At 35.7% G+C, this 20,568-nt stretch overlaps 1 protein-coding gene across 2 annotated transcripts in view; it reads left to right on the forward strand.

Moving 5' to 3' along the window:
* Positions 1–1,865: 1,865 nt before the first annotated feature.
* Positions 1,866–20,568, forward strand: part of SUZ12 (SUZ12 polycomb repressive complex 2 subunit) — a 36,810-nt gene continuing 18,107 nt past the window's right edge. The window contains exons 1-6 of one of the 2 annotated variants that reach the window (XM_081029487.1): positions 1,866–2,032; positions 2,299–2,385; positions 4,672–4,718; positions 4,805–4,869; positions 8,837–8,905; positions 17,771–17,820. In XM_081029487.1, coding sequence (XP_080885613.1) covers positions 2,337–2,385; positions 4,672–4,718; positions 4,805–4,869; positions 8,837–8,905; positions 17,771–17,820 — 280 coding nt within the window. In that variant the 5' untranslated portion in view covers positions 1,866–2,032; positions 2,299–2,336. Of the gene's footprint in view, positions 2,386–4,671; positions 4,719–4,804; positions 4,870–8,836; positions 8,906–17,770; positions 17,821–20,568 lie in introns of both variants that reach the window. The other variant, XM_081029488.1, reaches the window with a different exon arrangement.

Raw genomic sequence — 20,568 nt, forward strand, 5'->3', positions numbered from 1 at the left:
AAGCTAAAGGTGAGCCGTTTACCAAGGCCTAAAACCCCACAAGCCTTTGAGGAGTGGTATAAAATCAGAAAGGGCTTTTTTCAGAAATCTAAAAAAGAAAAAATAACCCTCCTTTTTGAATATTTTTGTCTGAGTAAAAAATAAACACTGTACTTAAAAATCAGCAACAGGTATACCTAATTTCAGATGTGCTCTTGAAATACTAAATTTTATATTAAAGGCATCATTTGTAGAGCTCATTTTCTTAAGTATCAAATGCTTTGATAAAATCAGTATTTCAGATACAGAAAAAACCATTCCAAAGATACTAATTTTGTGAACAACTTGCATAAGCATTCCAAAAATAATTGTTTTATAAAGTGTTGTGAAGCTAACTATAAAGACCAAAGCAGACATTTGAAAGATGTTATTGAAAGTATGAAATGGTTGTTTATAGATTGGTATTTTTGAAGGTAAAGTTTTATTTTAATGTAATATTAGATCACAGGATTTGAATTGGAAGAATATCCTTAGAGATCACCTTGCCCAACCTGATATTCAATTCTTTAATAAGAGTATTAGCTCAACTCCAAATCTGTCTGTTCCAGAAGACTGAATTGGGCCTACGTATCTTCTTTTTAAGCAATACCCACAAAACACAGGATTCAAAATTAAGAGGTTCTCCACGGGGATACGAGAGTCAATTTGGTGTAATCAATAATGTTGTAAAGACTTTGTAGGGTATCCGATGGACACGTGTCTCCTTAGGGAGACCTCCTCAGGGATGACGTAGATGCCTGATCACTGTGCAGTACACCTGAAGCTGAAGCTGAACAATAATGAGTGTCAACTATAATCTTATATACATATGTAGTCACAAGAAGGGGAGTACAGCATTAGGAGTAGACAGTGGACACGTGACAGCTGTGTGCGATGTCAGAGGGGTAGTCGATTGGGGGCGGGAGGTTATCACTGTGTGAGGGGTGTAAATGATAAACGTCTAACTAGTACATTGTTTTGTGCACCTGAAACTAATTCAAAATAGGTTCTCAAGAAGGGTTCAGGTACTTCTAAGAAATCCAACTTATCCCTCTGATCACTCGTATGGTTTCTGGGGTGGTGGAGTTAAGCAAATATCTAATAGGTTTGGCTTCTAACACGTGGAGAAGCCACAACCTCTCTTGGTAAGGATCCTGACGTCCCACGGCACCTGCATAAAATAGTTTTCCTCCTTTTACAGGACATTCCTGTTACATACAAATCGCTCACTTTAGTGGAGCCCAGTCGCGTCCGAGACCAGTAGCCGCAACCCCTTGGCTGCCACCAGCCCTTTCAAGGACTTTGCTGGTGGGATTCAGCCATGGGTGGCTTGAGGCACGTGGTGACGCGGGGACCGGGGACTCGATCTCGGCACCGGGTGCCCCTTCTAGGAGAAGCGACCCAACGAACCCCAGGCAGGCCCCTTCCTGTGAAGTTAGAGACTTGATGATGAGTAATGGATCTCAGTTCATGTAACAGGTCCCTTGTCCCTAGTTCCTCAGAGGCCCGCCTCTCTTCAGGGGTCCTGTACCCCCTGGGGGCGGTGACTGACGACGCTCAGAAGGCGAGAAACGGCTCCTTAAGCCGCTTGCTGGGTCCCTCTCTCCCCACAATGCACCGGGGCCAGCAGGAAGGCCGCTCCGACCCCTAATTTTCCCGCGAATTCAGTTCAAAGAGGCGGCCGGGCCCGCGATCGGCAGCGCGCACGGGCCAACCAAGCCGCGCCTCCGCGAGAAGCGCCTCCGCGTGACTGACGGGGGAATCCGCGGGCCAACGGGCTGGGCGGCAGGGCGGCGCGCGCTCCCGCCGGCCAATCAGAGCGCCGGGCGGGGGAAGTGGGCGGGGCCAGGCTAGGCTAGGGTGAGCGGCCTCCGGAGCAGAGCGGGGCTCTTAGGAGGAGACACTTTTTTTTTTTTCCTCCCTCCTTCCCTCCTCTCCTCCTCCCTTCCCTTCCCCTCTCCTCCCCTCTCTCCTCCTTCCCCCCTCGGTCCGCCGGAGCCTGCTGGGGCGAGCGGTTGGTATTGCAGGCTCTTACTCTCCGGGGCCGCCCGGCGGGTAGCTGGCGGGGGGAGGAGGCAGGAACCGCGATGGCGCCTCAGAAGCACGGCGGTGGGGGAGGGGGCGGTTCGGGGCCCAGCGCGGGGTCCGGGGGAGGCAGCTTTGGGGGTTCGGCGGCGGTGGCGGCGGCGACGGCGTCGGGCGGCAAATCCGGTGGCGGGGGCTGTGGAGGCGGCGGCAGTTACTCGGCCTCCTCCTCCTCCTCCGCGGCGGCGGCGGCAGCGGCGGGGGCTGCGGTGTTACCCGTGAAGAAGCCGAAAATGGAGCACGTCCAGGCTGACCACGAGCTTTTCCTCCAGGCCTTTGAGAGTGAGTGTGTTTGAGGCTTGGAGGGCAGGAATACCCACTCTTCCAGCATTCGGGGATCGGGACACTCGTGCTGGGCCCCCTTCCTCGCCGGGAGTCGACTTAATTTGGGAGTGGAGGGAGACATTGAGGGGGCTGTTACCCCACCGGGGTTTACGACGCCGGGGGGCCCGAAGTCAGGGGCCTTTGGGAGAGGTGGGATCGGGGCTTCAGGCGAGGGTCTTGACTCCCCGAAGCTGCCCACCGGAGCGTAGGCAGTGGGGCCCCGTGTTAAGAGGAGGCGTCTTTCAGGTGAGGAGGTTACAGTTGGGAGGGTAGAGCTGTGCGCTCTCAGATCTGCAGTCAGATCCCGAGACGAGTTCTGGCTTTCTTTGGTGCCTTTCGTACTCCAGAAGTACCAGGGTTTCGGTCGGAGGTTTTGAGCAAAATTAAACCTGTGAACAGACGAATGCGGTAAAATCGACAAAATTGTCATTCGTCTGAAATGCCTTGGCACTCACTTGGTGCTGCATCTTCACATGGCACCTTTTGATGCTTGAAACCTTTCAAATCTGTCCACCCATTTCACGGATACGTACACTGAGACAAGGTAGTGTTTTAGTATTTTCCTGGAGACGATCTAGGAGATCTTTCCGTTGTGCTTGTCTTAATTCCGAAATATTTTCTTACGTCAAGGTCTGTGTTGAGGGCAAAACTACCAGTTAATTTGGGAAAAAGGGGGGCAAGGTGTCAGGAAACAATAGAATTTATAAACAAACGTGACTATAAATAATTATAGGTCTTTAATTAATAGTATATCCTGATTGGTTTCCTTTTTTGCTTTTGTGTGGAAGTTATAATTTGGATGATATTTAATACTACATATCTCACAGAAAGTTGAATAAACTCAGTTCTATCACTGAATGTCTTATTTACCATTTTTCCTTGGCATATGTTAAGGGCATGGTATCAGCTGGGCTTGGAAACACGTATTACATTGTTTAATAACCTTCTTTCATTCTCTCTCAGTGCTTCATGAAATTCTAATTGGAATTTAATACGAGGAATTTCAGTTTTTATTGAAACAAATACTGAGCCTGCTTGAGATTCACATTATTGTTACTTTTGCTTAATATATTTTCATAAATCGAGATGATTTAAATAGGAAATACAGTGGAGAACTGAAGCATACTTATAACAATAAACATACACATTTGCACCCCTTCTAAAATACCTCATCTCCTTTTAGTTTTTTTGGAACAAAACTAAGATTAAGTGGATATTTAAAAAATTCTTTCTAAATATTATGAGAAGACAAGTCCTCCAAGAAAGTTTTAGCTATTTTGCTTTCTGTTGAGTCTACCTTGGAGAAGTGAACTGTCATTAAGAATTAGATTTGATCACAAAACAACTCGATTCTTCTCTATTATTATTGACCTTAGTTTCTGAGTTTAACTGCTTTGATGTATTTATTAATATGTCATTTAGTTCATTTTGATACTGTTTTAAAGAAACGTGATATTAATAGGTCATTAATGTAACTGATACACTGGTATTGTATTAAAATATTTTTTATGTACAACCTAAGTCCTTTATAACAAATTTTAACTAAACTCAGCCTAAAAAGACTGGGAATCAGTCTATTTAAAAATAAGTGTTGAGGTGGTATTTATATATTGACAATATTTACATTGAGCAAAATAGATTAAAAACTTGAACCATCACTAGAAATGTTTATTGAAAAATGTAACTACAATTTGTGTCTCAGATTTTTTTCAATATTACTACTTTCATCTTATCTGTATTAGGACACATAGGAAACTTATTCCGTTTTGGCTGACTACAAATTTTTAAAAAGACCAATTAAAAAGTGGAAATTTCAATTTGTTATTTGGCACCAATAAGTAGTTATTTTGCTGCATGCAGCTAGCTACCTAATTCCAGCTACTTTTTGGAAGGAGATGGGTTATAAATAGTGTAAATTAGCTAAAGTGAATATAACTAGTTCAGTTTTACGTACAGACTAGTTTAAAAAGTAGCTACCTTAAAAATATAAGGCCTAAGAACAAGATTGTAGGGCATTGTAAATTTAAAATAAATGTAGATGAATTTTGTGATTGTATGCCGTAGATCCAGTGTCTTTTGATCTTACTGTGCATACTGATTTTCTTCATGTAAATATTTAGTTATGATTTCTGTACAGGTGATTGGTTTATATTGGTTATAACATGAGCTGGGTTGGTATTCTTTTGACATCTTGAATAATAAGTAAATTTAGATAATGTTTGAATTTTGTTTTCTGTTACTTAGAACCAACGCAGATCTATAGATTTCTTCGAACTCGAAATCTTATAGCGGTAAGTCATTAACAAAATTCGTCGATGTTATTTTTTTCTTAGAATTTCACTTATTTGATTTTAATGTTTTAAAACTTTTTTTATAGCCAATATTTTTGCACAGAACTCTTACTTACATGTCTCATCGAAACTCCAGAACAAACATCAAAAGGTACATTTTATGAACCTTATTTTAAATTGATCAAACCATTGTGAAGTTTTGTTTTAAAGTACTATTTCTAATTAAAGGTTAAATATGAAAACCAAGGTGAAATATTGACAAGTTGAATTGGTTGCAAAGTGTTAATTTTAGTAGTATCATTTTTGTAAATCCCCATTTATTACCAGTTTTTTCCTAATAGAAATGATTTAGTAGTGAAATGAACGAAGTGATTTTACTGACATAGTTTTTATTCTGTGCTACTAGTTATTTTCAAGTTTGGTAGAAGTTGACGATTTAAATATTTACCAAAGGACTTAGGGGAACTATCTTTGATATATAAATGTAACAGTTAATTTTTGAATATTTCTCATCTGTTCTAACAATAAAGAATTCGCTTCTACGATGATAGTCTCAGAAAGCCTCATTTTATGTCTTTGGTGGTGGTCTTAATAAAGGGGAAATGCTTTTGAAGTCAGTGGGATGAAGGTCCTTAAAAGAATAATTCGTAATCATCTATTCTTAAAGTGAAGTCTGGAAGTGTTGGACAGAGCTTATTTTTACTTTGTAATATTTAAATTTAACCATATGTAATTAAGGAATGCTAGTTCATAGTCCTACATGCAAAGTTATTTATTGAGCATATCACGTGAACGATTTTAAAGTAGAGAATTTTTGCTAAGCATTAGGTATTGTTGTCTTTACTTGGTAAAACCATTACGCTATCTCAATAGACTTTGAAACTAAACTCCTTTGGAGGCTCCTACTGGTTACTAAGTAAGCAGTATCTTTTCTATAGCAAGACGTATTTCAGCTTTGTAGATATATCTAGGTAGATTTTGAAGGATTGAAATGTTAAAACTATTTGTCTTCTGGTAATCTTTCTGAATCTAGAGAGAGCTTTGTGTTTAATAGGTGAAACTTGCTAATAAGCACCTACTAGGAAGAAGAGGGTGATGAATTAGGCAGCAGAATTAAATTTGTCAGCTCTTTACCTTTTTACTCCATTAGCTATGCTAGGGTTCAGCAAACTTTTTCTGTAATGGACCAGATAATAAATTTTTTAGGCTTTGTGTTCTAGGAGGAAGATCTGAGGATATAAGGTAGGCTGTAGGTACTTACACAAAAAGAGAGAATGTCCATAAATTTTTTATTGATGAAATTTAAAATATAATAATAGAGTATAATGGTTTGTAATACAGGCCTACTAGTGAGAGGTGGGATTCTTTTATTTTTGCGGAGTGGGAGATAACATTCAGCTTAATTGGGGTTTAAAGTTAGCATTCTCTATCATCAAATCAATTGTAAATGTTTGTCGGTAAAAACCATTCTTAGCTTGTTGGCTGTGTAAAAACAGACAGTAAGCCAGATTAAGTAGTGGTTAACTTTTCGTCTTTAGTATTTTTAGTATGGAAGATCAGTTGTGTTATCATCTAGGATGCTGCCTAATTTATGTTTAAAAGTGATTAAGTTTTTTCAAAATAAATTTGAAAACTTACATTCCTGTCGTGTTTTTTATTAGACTATTTGATTGTCTCATTGTGGGATAAGTTTCTGTTATCTGCTAATGGGTGGATGCAGTTTTAAAAGCTTGGTAGTAGAAACTAATTTTCTTAATTTATTGCCCTTTAGGTAAAAAATTGTCTTTTGGGGGAGTTTCGAAGCAATTTTCCAGCCAAGAAATGTATAAATGCCACTTAGTTTATTTCCATACAAAAATGCATTAGAAATCACTTAATTCTTTTGTTATATGCCTGGCTTGTATAAGACATTAAGACTAATTTTTGAGAAATTATGCCACAACTTATATCTTTAAATGAGCGCTGTCTTTTTCAAAATAATTGGTGGCTTTGAAGGTGGTGTTTATCTCAGTAATTGTGGTCTTTGTTTAAAATGTTTTTGGAACTCCTTTTACGAAATTGCTTTTAGTACTATTCCTTTGCTGAAAATGTTTTTGGAACTCCTTTTTTATTATTACAACAACATAATATTCGTTGTTGGAATAAACATATCATCCCCTTGAAGTCATACACTCAGTTATATCAATTCTTGTGTATTTGTTAAACTTTCCTTGTATTGTCGTCTCGCATCAAAGAGGCATTCAAATTCTGTAGGCTAACACTTCACTGACACAATGGAAATACTGGTGAGGAGAATGACATCTTTTATTGAGTCCATTTTAGTTTCATGTAAACTGTTTCTGACTCCTTTCAAGTAAATTTCCTAAATTTCAAAAATATTCTCGTTTTTGATGACTGATTAACTATTTTGCTTGTTAAACCTGAGCTATAGTAACAGTACCTTTCTAAAGAACAGAAATACTTGCTGATGGGGACTGGGGCTGCTTTTGTATAGTTGCTTATGTGTTGTTGTTTTTTTCCTAAGGAAGGCTAGGTTGCCTTTATAATCTTACCTATTTCAAATTGTTAATGTTCAGTTCTCCTATGCACTTCTGTGCACAACTCCATAATTTTAGAACAGATGAACTTTGTGACTTACAGTCTTAACTTTTCTTCCTACAGACAGGATTTCTTCTTGATCGTTACATAAAGAATAAACATTATTCTTAAAAGTTTCCAGTAATTTTACAACCCTTCTCAGTAGTACATTTCAGTGTTTATACTGAAAAGTTCTTTGTGACCAGCTTAAAGGAATCTTACATTTTTCTTCTTTCTTCTCTCTTATCTGTGGAGATTGAAAATGTATTGCCATCCTTCATAAAGTACTTACTATGCTCTATTGGATGAAACTTTAATATTGAAGTTTTCAGTAACTCTAAAGGTAAAGAGAGAAGCTTTATTTTCTTAAAAGATCTTTTATTAATGGAGGCTATTCACCTGAAATATAGATTGTATCAATTCTGCTCTTCCTATCAGTATTTTACTGTAACCCATTTACATTAACATTTCTCTACTGGTAATTTTTATTATAGAAATTAAGTACAATAGCTGGTCTTGAGAAATGAGCGTATTAGTAAATTCTAGTATCTGAATTCAAGCTTGACAAACTAATTAATGCAGAATACATTAAGCTTTTCAAGTCCTAAATTTGAAGAGAGTATATGAGTATAAAGAGAAATATTTGTTTGCAATTAACATGTGGATCTAGATTTTTAGCCTCTATCTCTAGGACATGTAATAGACCAACTTAAGAAAGACGGGGCTTGTTTTAGAATCTGTTCATTCTTAAATTGCATGGGTGGGGGGAGTTGTTAACTTACGTTTCTATTTTGTGTAAAAATTACTTTTTTCTCTTAAAATTGTCAAGTTAAAAAGCTAATAATTTTATTATCATTTGATGGGTATATCCTCTAAACTTCAAAAATTTTTCTTGATGTTGACAACCATCTCTTTAAAATGATATATCATTTAACTTTAGCCGTTGCTAATAATCTTTGAGGATGTTTTGTTAACTTTAGATGTGTTATGTAGACTATTCATTTTTATGTGATAGTGCTAGCACGTATTTGTCAGGTTCGTTAATAAAAATATGAATATTTCAAAATATACATAGTTTGCATTTGTTTGGCTTAGTCCAACAGATGCTCGAGTACCTACCAAGTATAAGGCACTATGCCAAGCACTGTGCAGCTTTTCTTGAAGAAATGCAGTATCTGCCCTTCAGGAGCTTATAATGTAACAGGAGAAATAAAATATTTATGCAAGTTTCACAGTTAAGAAACTAAATGTTAAATATAAACCAAATGCCATAGGTAAGGAGAAATCACTCTGGTTTGGGAATAATTGCAAAAGGTTTCATGGAAAAGTTAGTATTTGAGATGGGGCTTGAAGGCTTGTCTGCTGTATTATAACATACACTGTCTCAATAGTATTCATTGTTATGGCTAACATCCATAATTCATCTAATTAAAAATAATAAAAATCAGATTTCCAACTTGCCTATTATAGTGACAATAAAGTGTAATCTGTTTGTTTTTCCCAGTTGAGAAGTGATTATTTTGTTTATCTGTTTCTTCCAGGAAAACATTTAAAGTTGATGATATGTTATCAAAAGTAGAGAAAATGAAAGGAGAGCAAGAATCTCATAGGTAAGATAACCTATCAGTTTACATTAAGTGACATACTTGAGGAAAGAGGAAAAAATGATAGTGATCATTTCCCTAGTGATTACCTTAATATTATAAGGAATTAGAAGGAACCTTACAGGTCAGTTGGTCCAAACTCATACACAAATCCGGAATTACTTCCTCTGTACCATCCCTGCAAAGAATCCTTAAGCCTCATCTTGAATATCTCCATTGCTGGGAACTCACTGTTTTCTAAGACAGCTGTGTTCATTGTTCATCCCTATTCCCAGTTTCTTGCATTTTGAATCCAAGTTTCTATAAATTCTGCAGTTGGTGTTATAATCTAACTACCTCAGCTAAGGAGGAATGGAGACTCATACTTACGGTATACTTACTCTGTGCTAGGTGCTGGGCCAGGTGCTTCACAACATCATGTCTCTTCAAATCTCAGAGCTCTCTGTTTTGCCACTTTCTCCTTCCCCTTATTTACATCTTCCAGGCAAAATACTCCTAACTCTATATTTGAAATATGTATAGCACATGATAGCGTCGTAAACTTGATTGACCATTTGAATAAAATCTACTTACTGTGTTTTCAAACATGATACCCAGAACTAATCCTTAAATGTGCTGACTAGCTTAATATCTGCCTAGACTAAGCAGTATGCTTCCATTCCTAGACAGCATGCTTCTATTTATTCTTTGCTATGTAAACTAAAGAAAGTTGCATACTATTCTAAAGAGAAACAAGAAGATGAGTGGTATTTATTTATTTATTGACTACTCTTTGGGAGAATGCAAAACTGAAAATACTAGATTTTTTAAGAATGGAGTTGAAAAAATTGCCACAGGAATTTCTTTTTCTCTTGACATTTTAAATCATATTTTACCAATTTAGATGGGATATATATACACTGACTTAATGATGCTTCATGTATGGTTTCTCGTTTTAGCAACTTGTATAAGATGTTATTTTTGCAGATGCTTACATTTAAACTTTGGCTTTTGAATTAGGTTGTTACTTGAACGTAAAATCACATTTTAAATTTTACATCTTTCAATCTTGGAGGACCAAAGTATAGTTTCTAGTTCCATATCTAGCCTATCTTGATTTGTAAATAAGCTTTGGTGTAGTCTGTTCTAGAAGCTGAGCTCCCAAATCTTTACTCCATCTATTACTGCCCAAGGTGTACATTAGAGGACTGAGAATATTCCCAGTGCTTGCGCACTCTGGTCTTTGCTTGAATGTTTATTCCAGATCCTTGTCTGGTCACCTGCCCTGGACAAAGGTCTTGGGATCCTCAGGGCCTTTTTTACTTAAAGTGTAAGTTGTAGTCAGAGTCTGATTGGACCTCCTTGCTTCTTTTCTCCTGAACACTTTAATAGTTTGCCCTCCAGGTCTTTCAGGGTTCATATGAGAAGGAAGAATGAACCAAAAAGCAGAAAACCCTTTTCTTCATCTTTTCTATCAAGGTTCTGCATTACTGCTAAACCCTACTACTATTTCATTGTGACATTGGCTTTGATAAGTATTACAGAGCTTCCCTTTAGAGTGTTTGTTGTGAGGGAGGTATAACATACTGGTCAATTCTCTCTGAATTATTAATATTAATAATAATACTAAATTATTATTAATAATTTAATAATAACAAAATTATTCCCCCAATAATTTTGTTCCTTTTGACCGAATGGGTTCAACAGCTAAGCGAGTGCTGTAACAGGGATGTTGTTAACCAACTCAGAAACATTACAGGTTTGCATAGAATTCCTGCTTGTAATTTTGAAAAACAACTTTTTCAGTCTTTGCGATCCAGCTGGGACCAGTGAGTTAACCATTTCAACCCCCTAAGATTTTTTTTTTTTAAACCTAACACTGTGTTTGAGCTGACCAAGCTAATACTCAACAAGGCATCTTAGTCCCTGGAGGCATTGAGTTACTGTGCCGGGTGCTTCAACGACCCCATCCACGCCCCAACATCTTATGAATATCTGAGTGTTGCTTCCAGAGTCTGTAAAATGAATTGGGAAATTGCTTCATTTTAAGTTTACCCCCAAGGCCTCATATTATTAAATGAATTCAGTGTATTTCTCATCTCAAATAAGGCATGATCCTATTGTACTAAAATTTTCATATAGGATTATAAGATGTTTCTTAAACACCAATATGTAGTGCAAGCACTTATGAAACTTTGCTTATAAAATCTCTGGTCAAATTCTCTTACAAGAGAACAAATCTTAAGAGAATAAATCTTTGTTGTTCCTTGACATTAATTAGTAGAAGTTAAAATCTTAAGTTATACAAAAAAGTACCTCTCTTTCACCTATTAATATATTATTCTATAGCATTTCAGATGTAGAAATCTTGTTCAGTTTAATTGGATTCTGGATCTGTTTAACAGCTATAGCCTGGGAATCTTCTACTGGAACTCATGTTATTTTAGCACTTCCAAAGTTATAGTAGCTCCACTGCCAAACCCAGTGTATTTCATGCTCCAAAGTTCTAGGGGAGTATCAAGAGACACAAAAAAGCTCCAAAGTTCCAGGATAATATCAAGATACACAAAAATACCCCAGTACTACAGCCCCAAAGTTAGAATAATCAAATGGCTGACCTATTTATGACATTTGTAGTGACTTACAAACCAAACAGAATCCTCAGCATTATCTGTGCCAAATGAAGTTGGTGTTCCAGCATTTTTTATGTAGTTTATACTCTAGATATACAGTTGTCTTCTTAGTCACAGATAAGGGCAGAAACTTACTGGGAAGGAGCTGATGGAAAAAAGAAAAACATAGGATATTTCATGGTTTTTACTTTTTTAAGGTGTCGGTCAGTTCATAACAACAGACCAGAATTGTCATTTGTAAACTTAAAACTCAATAAAAAAAGCCTACCATCATGGAGATTGTTTCTTTTTTAGAAGAATGGCTTCTGCAAATTCCACAGCAATGAGCAAATTTTAGAAATTCATAGTGGTGTCTCTTCTAGTCTCCTCCAAGTTTTTTCTCATGTTTCTCCTTGCTTTTTTGGTGTGATTATGTATATTTAAAATATCTTTATTTTTCTTTTTAGAATATCTGATATAATGCCATATATCCTATTCTCTCCAACTCATTTTTGGCACTCCAAGTTATTGTGGGTTTTGAATTTATTTTGGGTTTTGACCAAGCCTTTGGCTTATTGAAATAAATCTCTGGTCTTTCTGTATTTTTCTATCCTAGCAGGATCCCAGGGGTCTCTTACACTATTAATCCTATCAATTTTGGAATTAGGAGTCATAACTCCTGACTTCTAAATTCATCTCCACTAACTAAAAAGTCGGCGTGAAAAGATTTCCAAATTGGAGTTGCTTTCAAAAGTATTTCCTGAAGCCAAATGAGAAGCAGAATGTCTCCTCTCTCTTCCCCTTAATCATCTGTCATTGCTGGTGCGGTGTTAGTAGATGGAGAAATCCCCTCAAAAGATACCTGAACTAAAGCTTTTACTAGGGATGTTTTCAAGCCTGTGTTTTTAGTAGGTTAGTAAAGTAAGGTGCCTTTCATCACTTGTTATTACAACCTAAACTTTTAAATTAGTAATCTTCCCTTTTTAAGCATCTTTTTGTCCTATAAGAAGGCCTGGATCTATTTTTTCTGGGATTCTTATTTACTTAGTATACTATGTCCCAGACACTATACTAAATCCTAGGGGATATAATGGTGAGCAAAACAGATGAAGACACAACCTTTATGGAGCTTATTGGCATTTAGGGGAAAAAGACTTACGGCTTTTTGTATAATAAGTATAATTATAAAATAAGTGCTGGGAAAGGGAAAGTATAGGGAAACTATGAGTGTATAAAGCAGGAGAACCAGCTCTTGTTTGAGATGCTGGATTTGGGAATAGTCATGGTCAGGGAGGGCTTCCCTGAAGAAATGAGCTAAGATTTGAAAGATAATATGAGTAAAATGGGACGAGAGGGTGAGCAGATAGCTGATTCTAGATAAAGGGAATGTTATACATACGTCACTTGAGGTCAGAGTAAGCCGACAGGGAAAGTGGCATTAGATGAGGCTAGAGCAGATGGCCTTGGCCAGATAATGCAGAGCCTTGTAGGCTATTTAAGGATATTGGTCTTTATCCTAAGAAAGCCATAAATTATTTTAAATAAATATATCGCATTAATGTTGCTACCCTTCTCTTTTGTAGTTTTAGCTGCATTTTCAAAACTTCGGTCAGCTTAAGTTGATTGTTTTTTTCCACCATTACTAATAAGATCCAATGTTTTTCTTCCTTCCTTTCTCTTTTTAACAATCGTGTCTTGACTGTACATTCGAAGTTGTTTTCAAATCAGCATCTTTTCATGCTTGAATTTTAGTGGTTCCTTTTTCAGAACCTGGGCTATAAATTTCTTTTTACCTACTCCTGAAGGTGTCTTGGCAGTCACCACTAAGCATATCTGATTTCTGAAAATCTTAAGTGTTTAAGAACAAATTTTAAAATGTTCCTTGTATAATCTTGGTGTTGACAGTAATTCCTTTATGTTTTGGCTACAATACTTCTGGAAGGAGATTCATTTATATGTAATGGATTTCCTCCCTTTACTCAACTTTATCTTCTCACTACAAAGGGTTCCCATCCTTGTGTCTGAACCTCAAAAGAGACATTGAATTCCAGAATAATGGGCTTGGTATAGTCACTAGCTCCTCAGCTTTAAACATCATAGCATTAAATGTATAAGAAAAGTTGGCTAGGGCCGGCCGGGTGGCTCAGGCGGTTAGAGCTCCATGCTCCTAACTCCGAAGGCTGCCGGTTCGATTCCCACATGGGCCAGTGGGCTCTCAACCACAATGTTGCTGGTTCAACTCCTCGAGTCCCGCAAGGGATGGTGAGCTCTGCCCCCTGCAACTAAGATTGAACATGGCACCTTGAGCTGAGCTACCGCTGAGCTCCCAGATGGCTCAGTTGATTAGAGCACGTCCTCTCAACCACAAGGTTGCCGGTTCGACTCCCGCAAGGGATGGTGGGCTGCGCCCCCTGCAACTAACAATGGCAACTGGACCTGGAGCTGCACCCTCCACAACTAAGACTGAAAGGACAACAACTTGACTTGGAAAAAAGTCCTGTTCCCCACTAAAGTCCTCTTCCCCTTCCCCAATTAAAAAAAAAAAGAAAAAGAAAAGTTGCCTAACTGGAGGTGGCCGGTTAGCTCAGTTGGTTAGAGCGTGGTGCTAGTAGCGCCTAGGTTGCCGGATTCGATCTCCATGTGGGCCACTGAGAACTGAGCCCTCCTTAAAAAAAAAACAAAAGTTGGCTAACTAACATCTAACAATGTAGATGCCATATAGCTTATCAAACTTGTCCTGTTTTGAGGTAACACAGTTTTGACCCTAGAAATGAAGGCTTATACCTATCACTGTCAGATTAATGTATCCAAACTAGAGGCACTAACCTTGGTCTTTTTCCAGCGTAAAAACTTTGTTCCTCCTGTGGGATCTGACTATTCTTAAAATTTGAGTTCCCTACATGAATCTCATCTCAAAATCTTAATCCCTTGTGAATTTAAATTTACTTAACCTCTTTCCATAGACTGCTTTAAAATTGTGCTTGGAATCTTATATACAATTTCAAATTCCCCATCTGGTTTCCTATTGTCATATTGCTTGCTTCCTCAGAAGATACTGATAGGGAACATACCACAAAGATGAACCAAATCCTTGTGTGATATCTTATACTGATCATGTAAGCTAGACCTGTGCAGCCTAAAACCAAATAGGCCTGACCAATCCTACATGTTTCTTTTCCTTCCCTTCTTCTGATCCAGCTTACCAGTTAAGATGTGGATTCAGTAGCCACAAGAGGGAAGAGGGTAAATCAAGAAGGGAAAGAAAACTGGCCTTTTTCCTAGTATGAGACCACCTGTGGAAGGGATCAACTGGGCCTCATTGTTACATTGTATTCTAGGTTCATATCAGAGTGTTTACTTTTTTGGGGGGAGGAGGAAGAAAATGTGCATAGCAACTTACATTCCCAGAGTTATTTTTTAAGTTGGTTAATTGAAATTTGGAATTACTTCTCAAAGAAGCAATGTTATAATCATGGCTGAATGTGCTTACAATCTGATTTAACTTATAATGTACCATTTAAAACTTTCAAACCTTCTGTGGTCAAGGACCTTTTTGTTTGTTTTCAATTTCAAATCTTTTGTTAGTCTTATTTTCCATTTTCTTACCTTGTGGAATAAGTTTTCCCAATGAAGTCAGTTTGCAGACTACATTTTGAGTAACACTAAAATATTTTCTGGGGTAGAGCAATACAAGATGTTTCTGGCATTGCAAAGTTAGAAGTTAGAACCACATTCCCTATAAAAACAATGTAAATAATACTATAAGTACTACAGTGTTAACTGGTCATGATTCCTGACTAAAAATCGTAGTACTTTAGGAGCACATCATTATCCTTATGAAAAACATTTGTTGAGAGCCTTTTTATAAGACACTGCTAGGTGCTAGGAACACCAGTATTAATAAAATAATTGTTAAAAGAGAACCTGTGTGAAAAAGTAGTGACAAAAAATAGTAAATACAAGTGCTTATAAAAGAAACTAATCATTAAGTTCTGAGATGGTTGGGGATTTTTTTTTTTTCCTTTTTTTGTAGAAGAGGGTACTTTGATGGGTTTTATGCAAGCCTCACAATCCTGAGGTCATTTTCTCGTTTTATAGATATCAGGTCACAGCTAATAATAACTGGAACCAGAATTCAAACTTTGATTTTCTGTCTGTTTGATCTTTCAAATCTCTTTTCCTAAATAGTCTTTAGTAGAGATAAAAAGAAACGGGACCATATTATAGACAGCAATTAGAGAAAAGATTTGACAGTTGGGGATCCATTAGAAAATTTGGAGGAAGGAATGATACATACAAAATGGTATTTTTAAGAAAATTAACCTGGCCTTAGTGTGTATGTTTAACTGAAGCAACTAAGAATGGGATAGCTTGGTTGTGACTAATGTATTATCTTCTAACGTGTGGAAATTATCGAATCTTCCTTTCTTCCTGTGATGTTTTGCTGTTTTGCAGTTTTGCTAATTCTGCTTTGTAAGGTGACATTTATGGAACTAATTTTATAGGAAAATGCTAGTTATCTTTTAGTAAAATGGCATGTAGGTTTTGTAAATGGCAAATATGCTTTTTAAAAAATCAACTTTGGGTGTAATTAACGTTCAATAAAATACATTCAACTTAAGTATATAGTTTTGACAAATGTATGCACTTCAACATTTCCATTGCCTTGAAAAATTCCTTTGGGCTTCTTTAGAGTCAGCCCCCTTAATTTTTTTTTATTTTTTGAGGTATGAATTGTATTCAGTAAAATTCACTCTTTTTGGTATATATTTGGTATATATTTCAGTTTTGAGAAATGCATAGTTAGGTAACCACTGCAGTCAAGATAAAGAACCTTAAAAATTCCTCATGCCTCTTTTACAGTCAACCTTCCTCCTCCCTACTCTTGATGTATTTTTAAAATGTATCTGGTTTATTTCAGAAAGTGAGTAATGCACATGAATTACTTGTTTTCAAGATACTTAAGTTATAGATGTTATTTTCCCCCTCATATTTATGTTGTCTAACTCTGCTTGGACCCTTAGATTTCTACTCTTCCGTAGTCATTTTGTCCTCTAATGATATCCTAGCATACTTTTCTTAGTACTGTTCTAAAAATGCCCTTTGAGGCCCCTGTCCTGTAGGTTGTTAGCATCCAATTTCATGGCTTACCTCGCTGAGAACATAGAGGCATCCTCACGTCTTCTGTAGAAGTATCTCATTCACTTCTTACTTCTCTAAGAAAAAGAAGAGTCCCGGGCAAAGTTAAAAAGACTTAACCTCTTTGTAATATAGTCTCTCATTTCCAATCATTCCTAGCTCCTTAATACTCTCTTCCCTCAGTGTCTTTATATAATTCTTCCCCTGATTATAAGAATGCTCAGATTGTCACAATTTAAAAAAAAAAAAAAGACCCATTATGCATCCTTATTGCCCTTTATTTACTTTCATTCTTTACACTAGGGAAATTCTTGAGTAAGGGATCAGTACTATTTCCCTTTCCCAAACATCTGTTCTCTATAGCCCTCTATAATCTGGTGTCTATCACACGACAGAAATTATGTTCTGGAAAGTTATGAATGGCTCCTGATCAATGAATAGATTGCTCTCTTTGGCAGTTTGAAGGTACTACAAAAGCCTGTTGATGTTTCTGTTTATTTTACCCCATCTTAATAGTTTTTCCATTGTTAGTAGATACTTTCAAAACAAAAAGGATCACTAAAATTTATACTTCCTTTTCTTTGTCCATTGCTTCTAAAACTAAAAGTGAAAATGAAATGTTGAAACAGTAAATTATAAATCTATAGCAGATTTGTAATTGTGTATTTCACCCCTGATTGAAATAGAAAGTGATGGTTCTGTATCATTTGTTAGAAGCTTGAATTTCCATAGCTTTAAAATATTCAAACACTTTTGCATGGATTCAGCTACACTTAACAAAAAAACTTTTGAGGGGTGGGAAGAGAAACTTATTCCCATTTTATAATTACAACACTGAAGCACATTAAATTATCTTACTTCTCATTTGGTGGTCTGTTTTTATCTGCCTTACTCCTTTGATGCTTTTATTTTTGTGTTGTGGTTTGTTGTTGTTTTTTTTAATGTGTATAGACACACTGTTTTGGATGTCATACTTAACAGGAAAAGCTTGGAGTCAGTGGGCTCAATAGTTAATAATAAGAAAATCAAATATTTATAAATTAACCTGAAGTAGCTTTGATGTCAATGTTACATTTTAAAGTCTAGGCTATTTTTGTTATAGAGCATTAAAGTGATAAAATGTTTTATTTGTTTTATTTAGCTTGTCAGCTCATCTGCAGCTTACCTTTACTGGTTTCTTCCACAAAAATGGTATGTACTTGAAAGTAAACATATTGGCATTTTAATAACAAAACACCTTTGTGAATGTAAAAAAGAAATATTTCTTGTGTATAAATTTTTAAAATTATATTTATTGGAAAAGTTGCTGATTCTGATCATTAAACTTCTTGTTAGTTGACCTCTCCAACGATTTCCATTATTGTTCTGTGTGGTCAGTGATGGGCTGTGCAGAATATAACTTGCACCTCTTTAGAAGTTGTTAAGTTGCACCTCTTAAATTTCAGCATGTAGAATCATTTTGATGCTTTTTAAAAAATACATATACTTGGACCCTACAAAGACTTAGGTCTGGTAGGGTTTTGGTAGAGCTTAGGAGTCTGCGTTTTAATAAAGCACCAAGGTAATTCAGAAATAGGTTGTCTGAGGAACAAATTTTAAGAAACGCTGCCTTAAAAGTTTTTAAAAATTGCAGGGAGACTTGATACATAAGATCTTGTTCATAGTTTGGTCTCCTTGCTTACCTGTTACCCATTTACGTTTTAAGTAGATTTTGAAATTGTTAATTAGTGCTCTGCATCATTCTTGAAGGTAAATGTTAGTTTCATCTGACTCATATCTAAATACAGGAAATTCCAGCTCTTATCTCTAAACCATACTTTTTTAGGCTATTAAAAAAAAAGGCTGTAAAATACTATCTTACCCAACTCAGAAACATCCTTACAGAGATCATAAGTAGAAAATAACACAACAATCTTTTCATAAAATAGAATTCCTTAGATTTTTTGCCATTTTTTATTTCCTGTGGTTTTTGAACTTTATGTAAAGACTAATGATGAAAACTTTAATTAAGTGCCTTAAAAACCTGGAATAGGTGAAGTCTCTTGAGTAGAACCCTTTTTACATAAACATTTTGAGTTAATGGTATCACATTATGTAACTTTAAAAAATATAGTAATAAAACAACTGAAACAACCACTGCTACCAATGGAATATATCAATATGTTAGATATTATACAAAAAAATTATATACATGTTTATTTACATCATTAAAAGACTTGAAAGCATGCTGGTTAAGTTTCAGTTGATTTCAGAATGGATGAAATGCCCTTTGGCTTGTTCATCTTAAATTTGTATATATCCTTTAATTATTCAATAGAATAAAAAAAACCTTCATAAAAAACATCTCAAATTGGTCATTCTTGGTATTTAGTAAGAAACAGAGTTTAATAATAAAAAGGTTTTATTAGAACAGTTTGATAATTAGTCAGTTTTAATCTTTTCTCTAAATCATTTACATAGAGTCCTTATTTCTAATCATTCATCATTATCTGCTTTTCTGTGGTACTTGTAAAGTAGTAGGGGACTGATAATTTAGCTTATCATTTGAATATTATAGGTTTATTACTCCTTTGTTCTCAGGCACTTATGTAAAACATATAAATTATCTATCACTGAAATTAGTACTGGATATTAATTGAACAATATTTACTAATTAATATTTGGTTAGTTAATATTAACTTACTTGAATTAATAACTTGAGATTAATTGGAAAGTAGTTTAATTAAGCTTTTTTCATGTCTGCATGATGAAATATGTAAAGTTCAAAAATTGCTTGAATTCAGTTGGCAGTTTTTTCTTCTTCTTCATATTACTGAAGTAAATGAGAAAGTTAACTCTGTTGACACTTCTGTTTCCAGAAAATCATTTTATTTATAATCAAATTAGTGGAAGCTAGAAGGAAGTAGATGTATTGCTTTAAAAAATAATGCTTTTTAAGAAACAAAGATAGAAAACCAACATCAAGATCCCTAAAGTCTGATTATTTTTCTTTTGTTTTTAAATGAAGACTTGTTTAATAATTACTACTTGAAACTGCTTAGAATGAATACACAAAGCTTGTTAGGGTACTATTCATGGTGAGTATTGTTCGGAGAGTTTGTTACAGCACTTTAGACACTGGGTTATTTTTTGCTATGTTAAAGTGTTTTCCTGGATATAACTTTCAAAGAGACTAGTTCAAATGCATTGTATTCACACACTCTGCATAAGGAGAATTTTTAAATAGAAATAAGTGTTGTCCAACCTCTCAGGACAAAAATTATTTTATTTCAGTATAGGTTTATGGATTTATCTATTATAGTACTTCTATAATTCAAACTTAATGATGAATTAATAAATATTTAAAGTTTTGAACTATTAAGGCCTTTGGAATTTAAAGACAAGTAAGTCATAGAGAAGAAGTATTCTGGAACCGTAATTTGCAAAAGCATTTGTTAGTTAATTGATACAGAGAATACAGACTATTATTTAAAATTAAAATACTAAATTTTGTAAACCAAGACGTTCTTCTAGATTGTAAATAATACCTTAATTTTTGCTGTCTCATACTGGCTTTAGAGAAATTCTGGGGAAAAGGTCAAAAAATAGCTATCTTTCTTGTGAAATTATATGCTTGTACAACTTTGATAATGTTTACTATTTTTGAAATCCATTTTTTTTATCCTGTTGGTCATTAGTCCTGGTCAAATCAAAGATATTTTAGTTTAACATCTCTGCAGTAAAAGTGAAACATGTATAATAACTAGTTTAAATGTATGTTAAACTAATTTTTCAATAATAGATATTTGTAGAAGAAAAAAATTAAAAATGTTTATTTTGTCTGTGGTTGTCTCTCCTGAACTAAAAATACTTTTGACAAATACAGACAAATGCAATTTATTGCATTATTTTATTATCATAATTGTTAAATGTTTATAGCAGAAGTGATTGGTAATTTTT

Source organism: Rhinolophus hipposideros (genome assembly GCF_964194185.1).
Source record: "Rhinolophus hipposideros genome assembly, chromosome: 20".
NCBI classification, from domain to species: Eukaryota; Metazoa; Chordata; class Mammalia; order Chiroptera; family Rhinolophidae; genus Rhinolophus; species Rhinolophus hipposideros.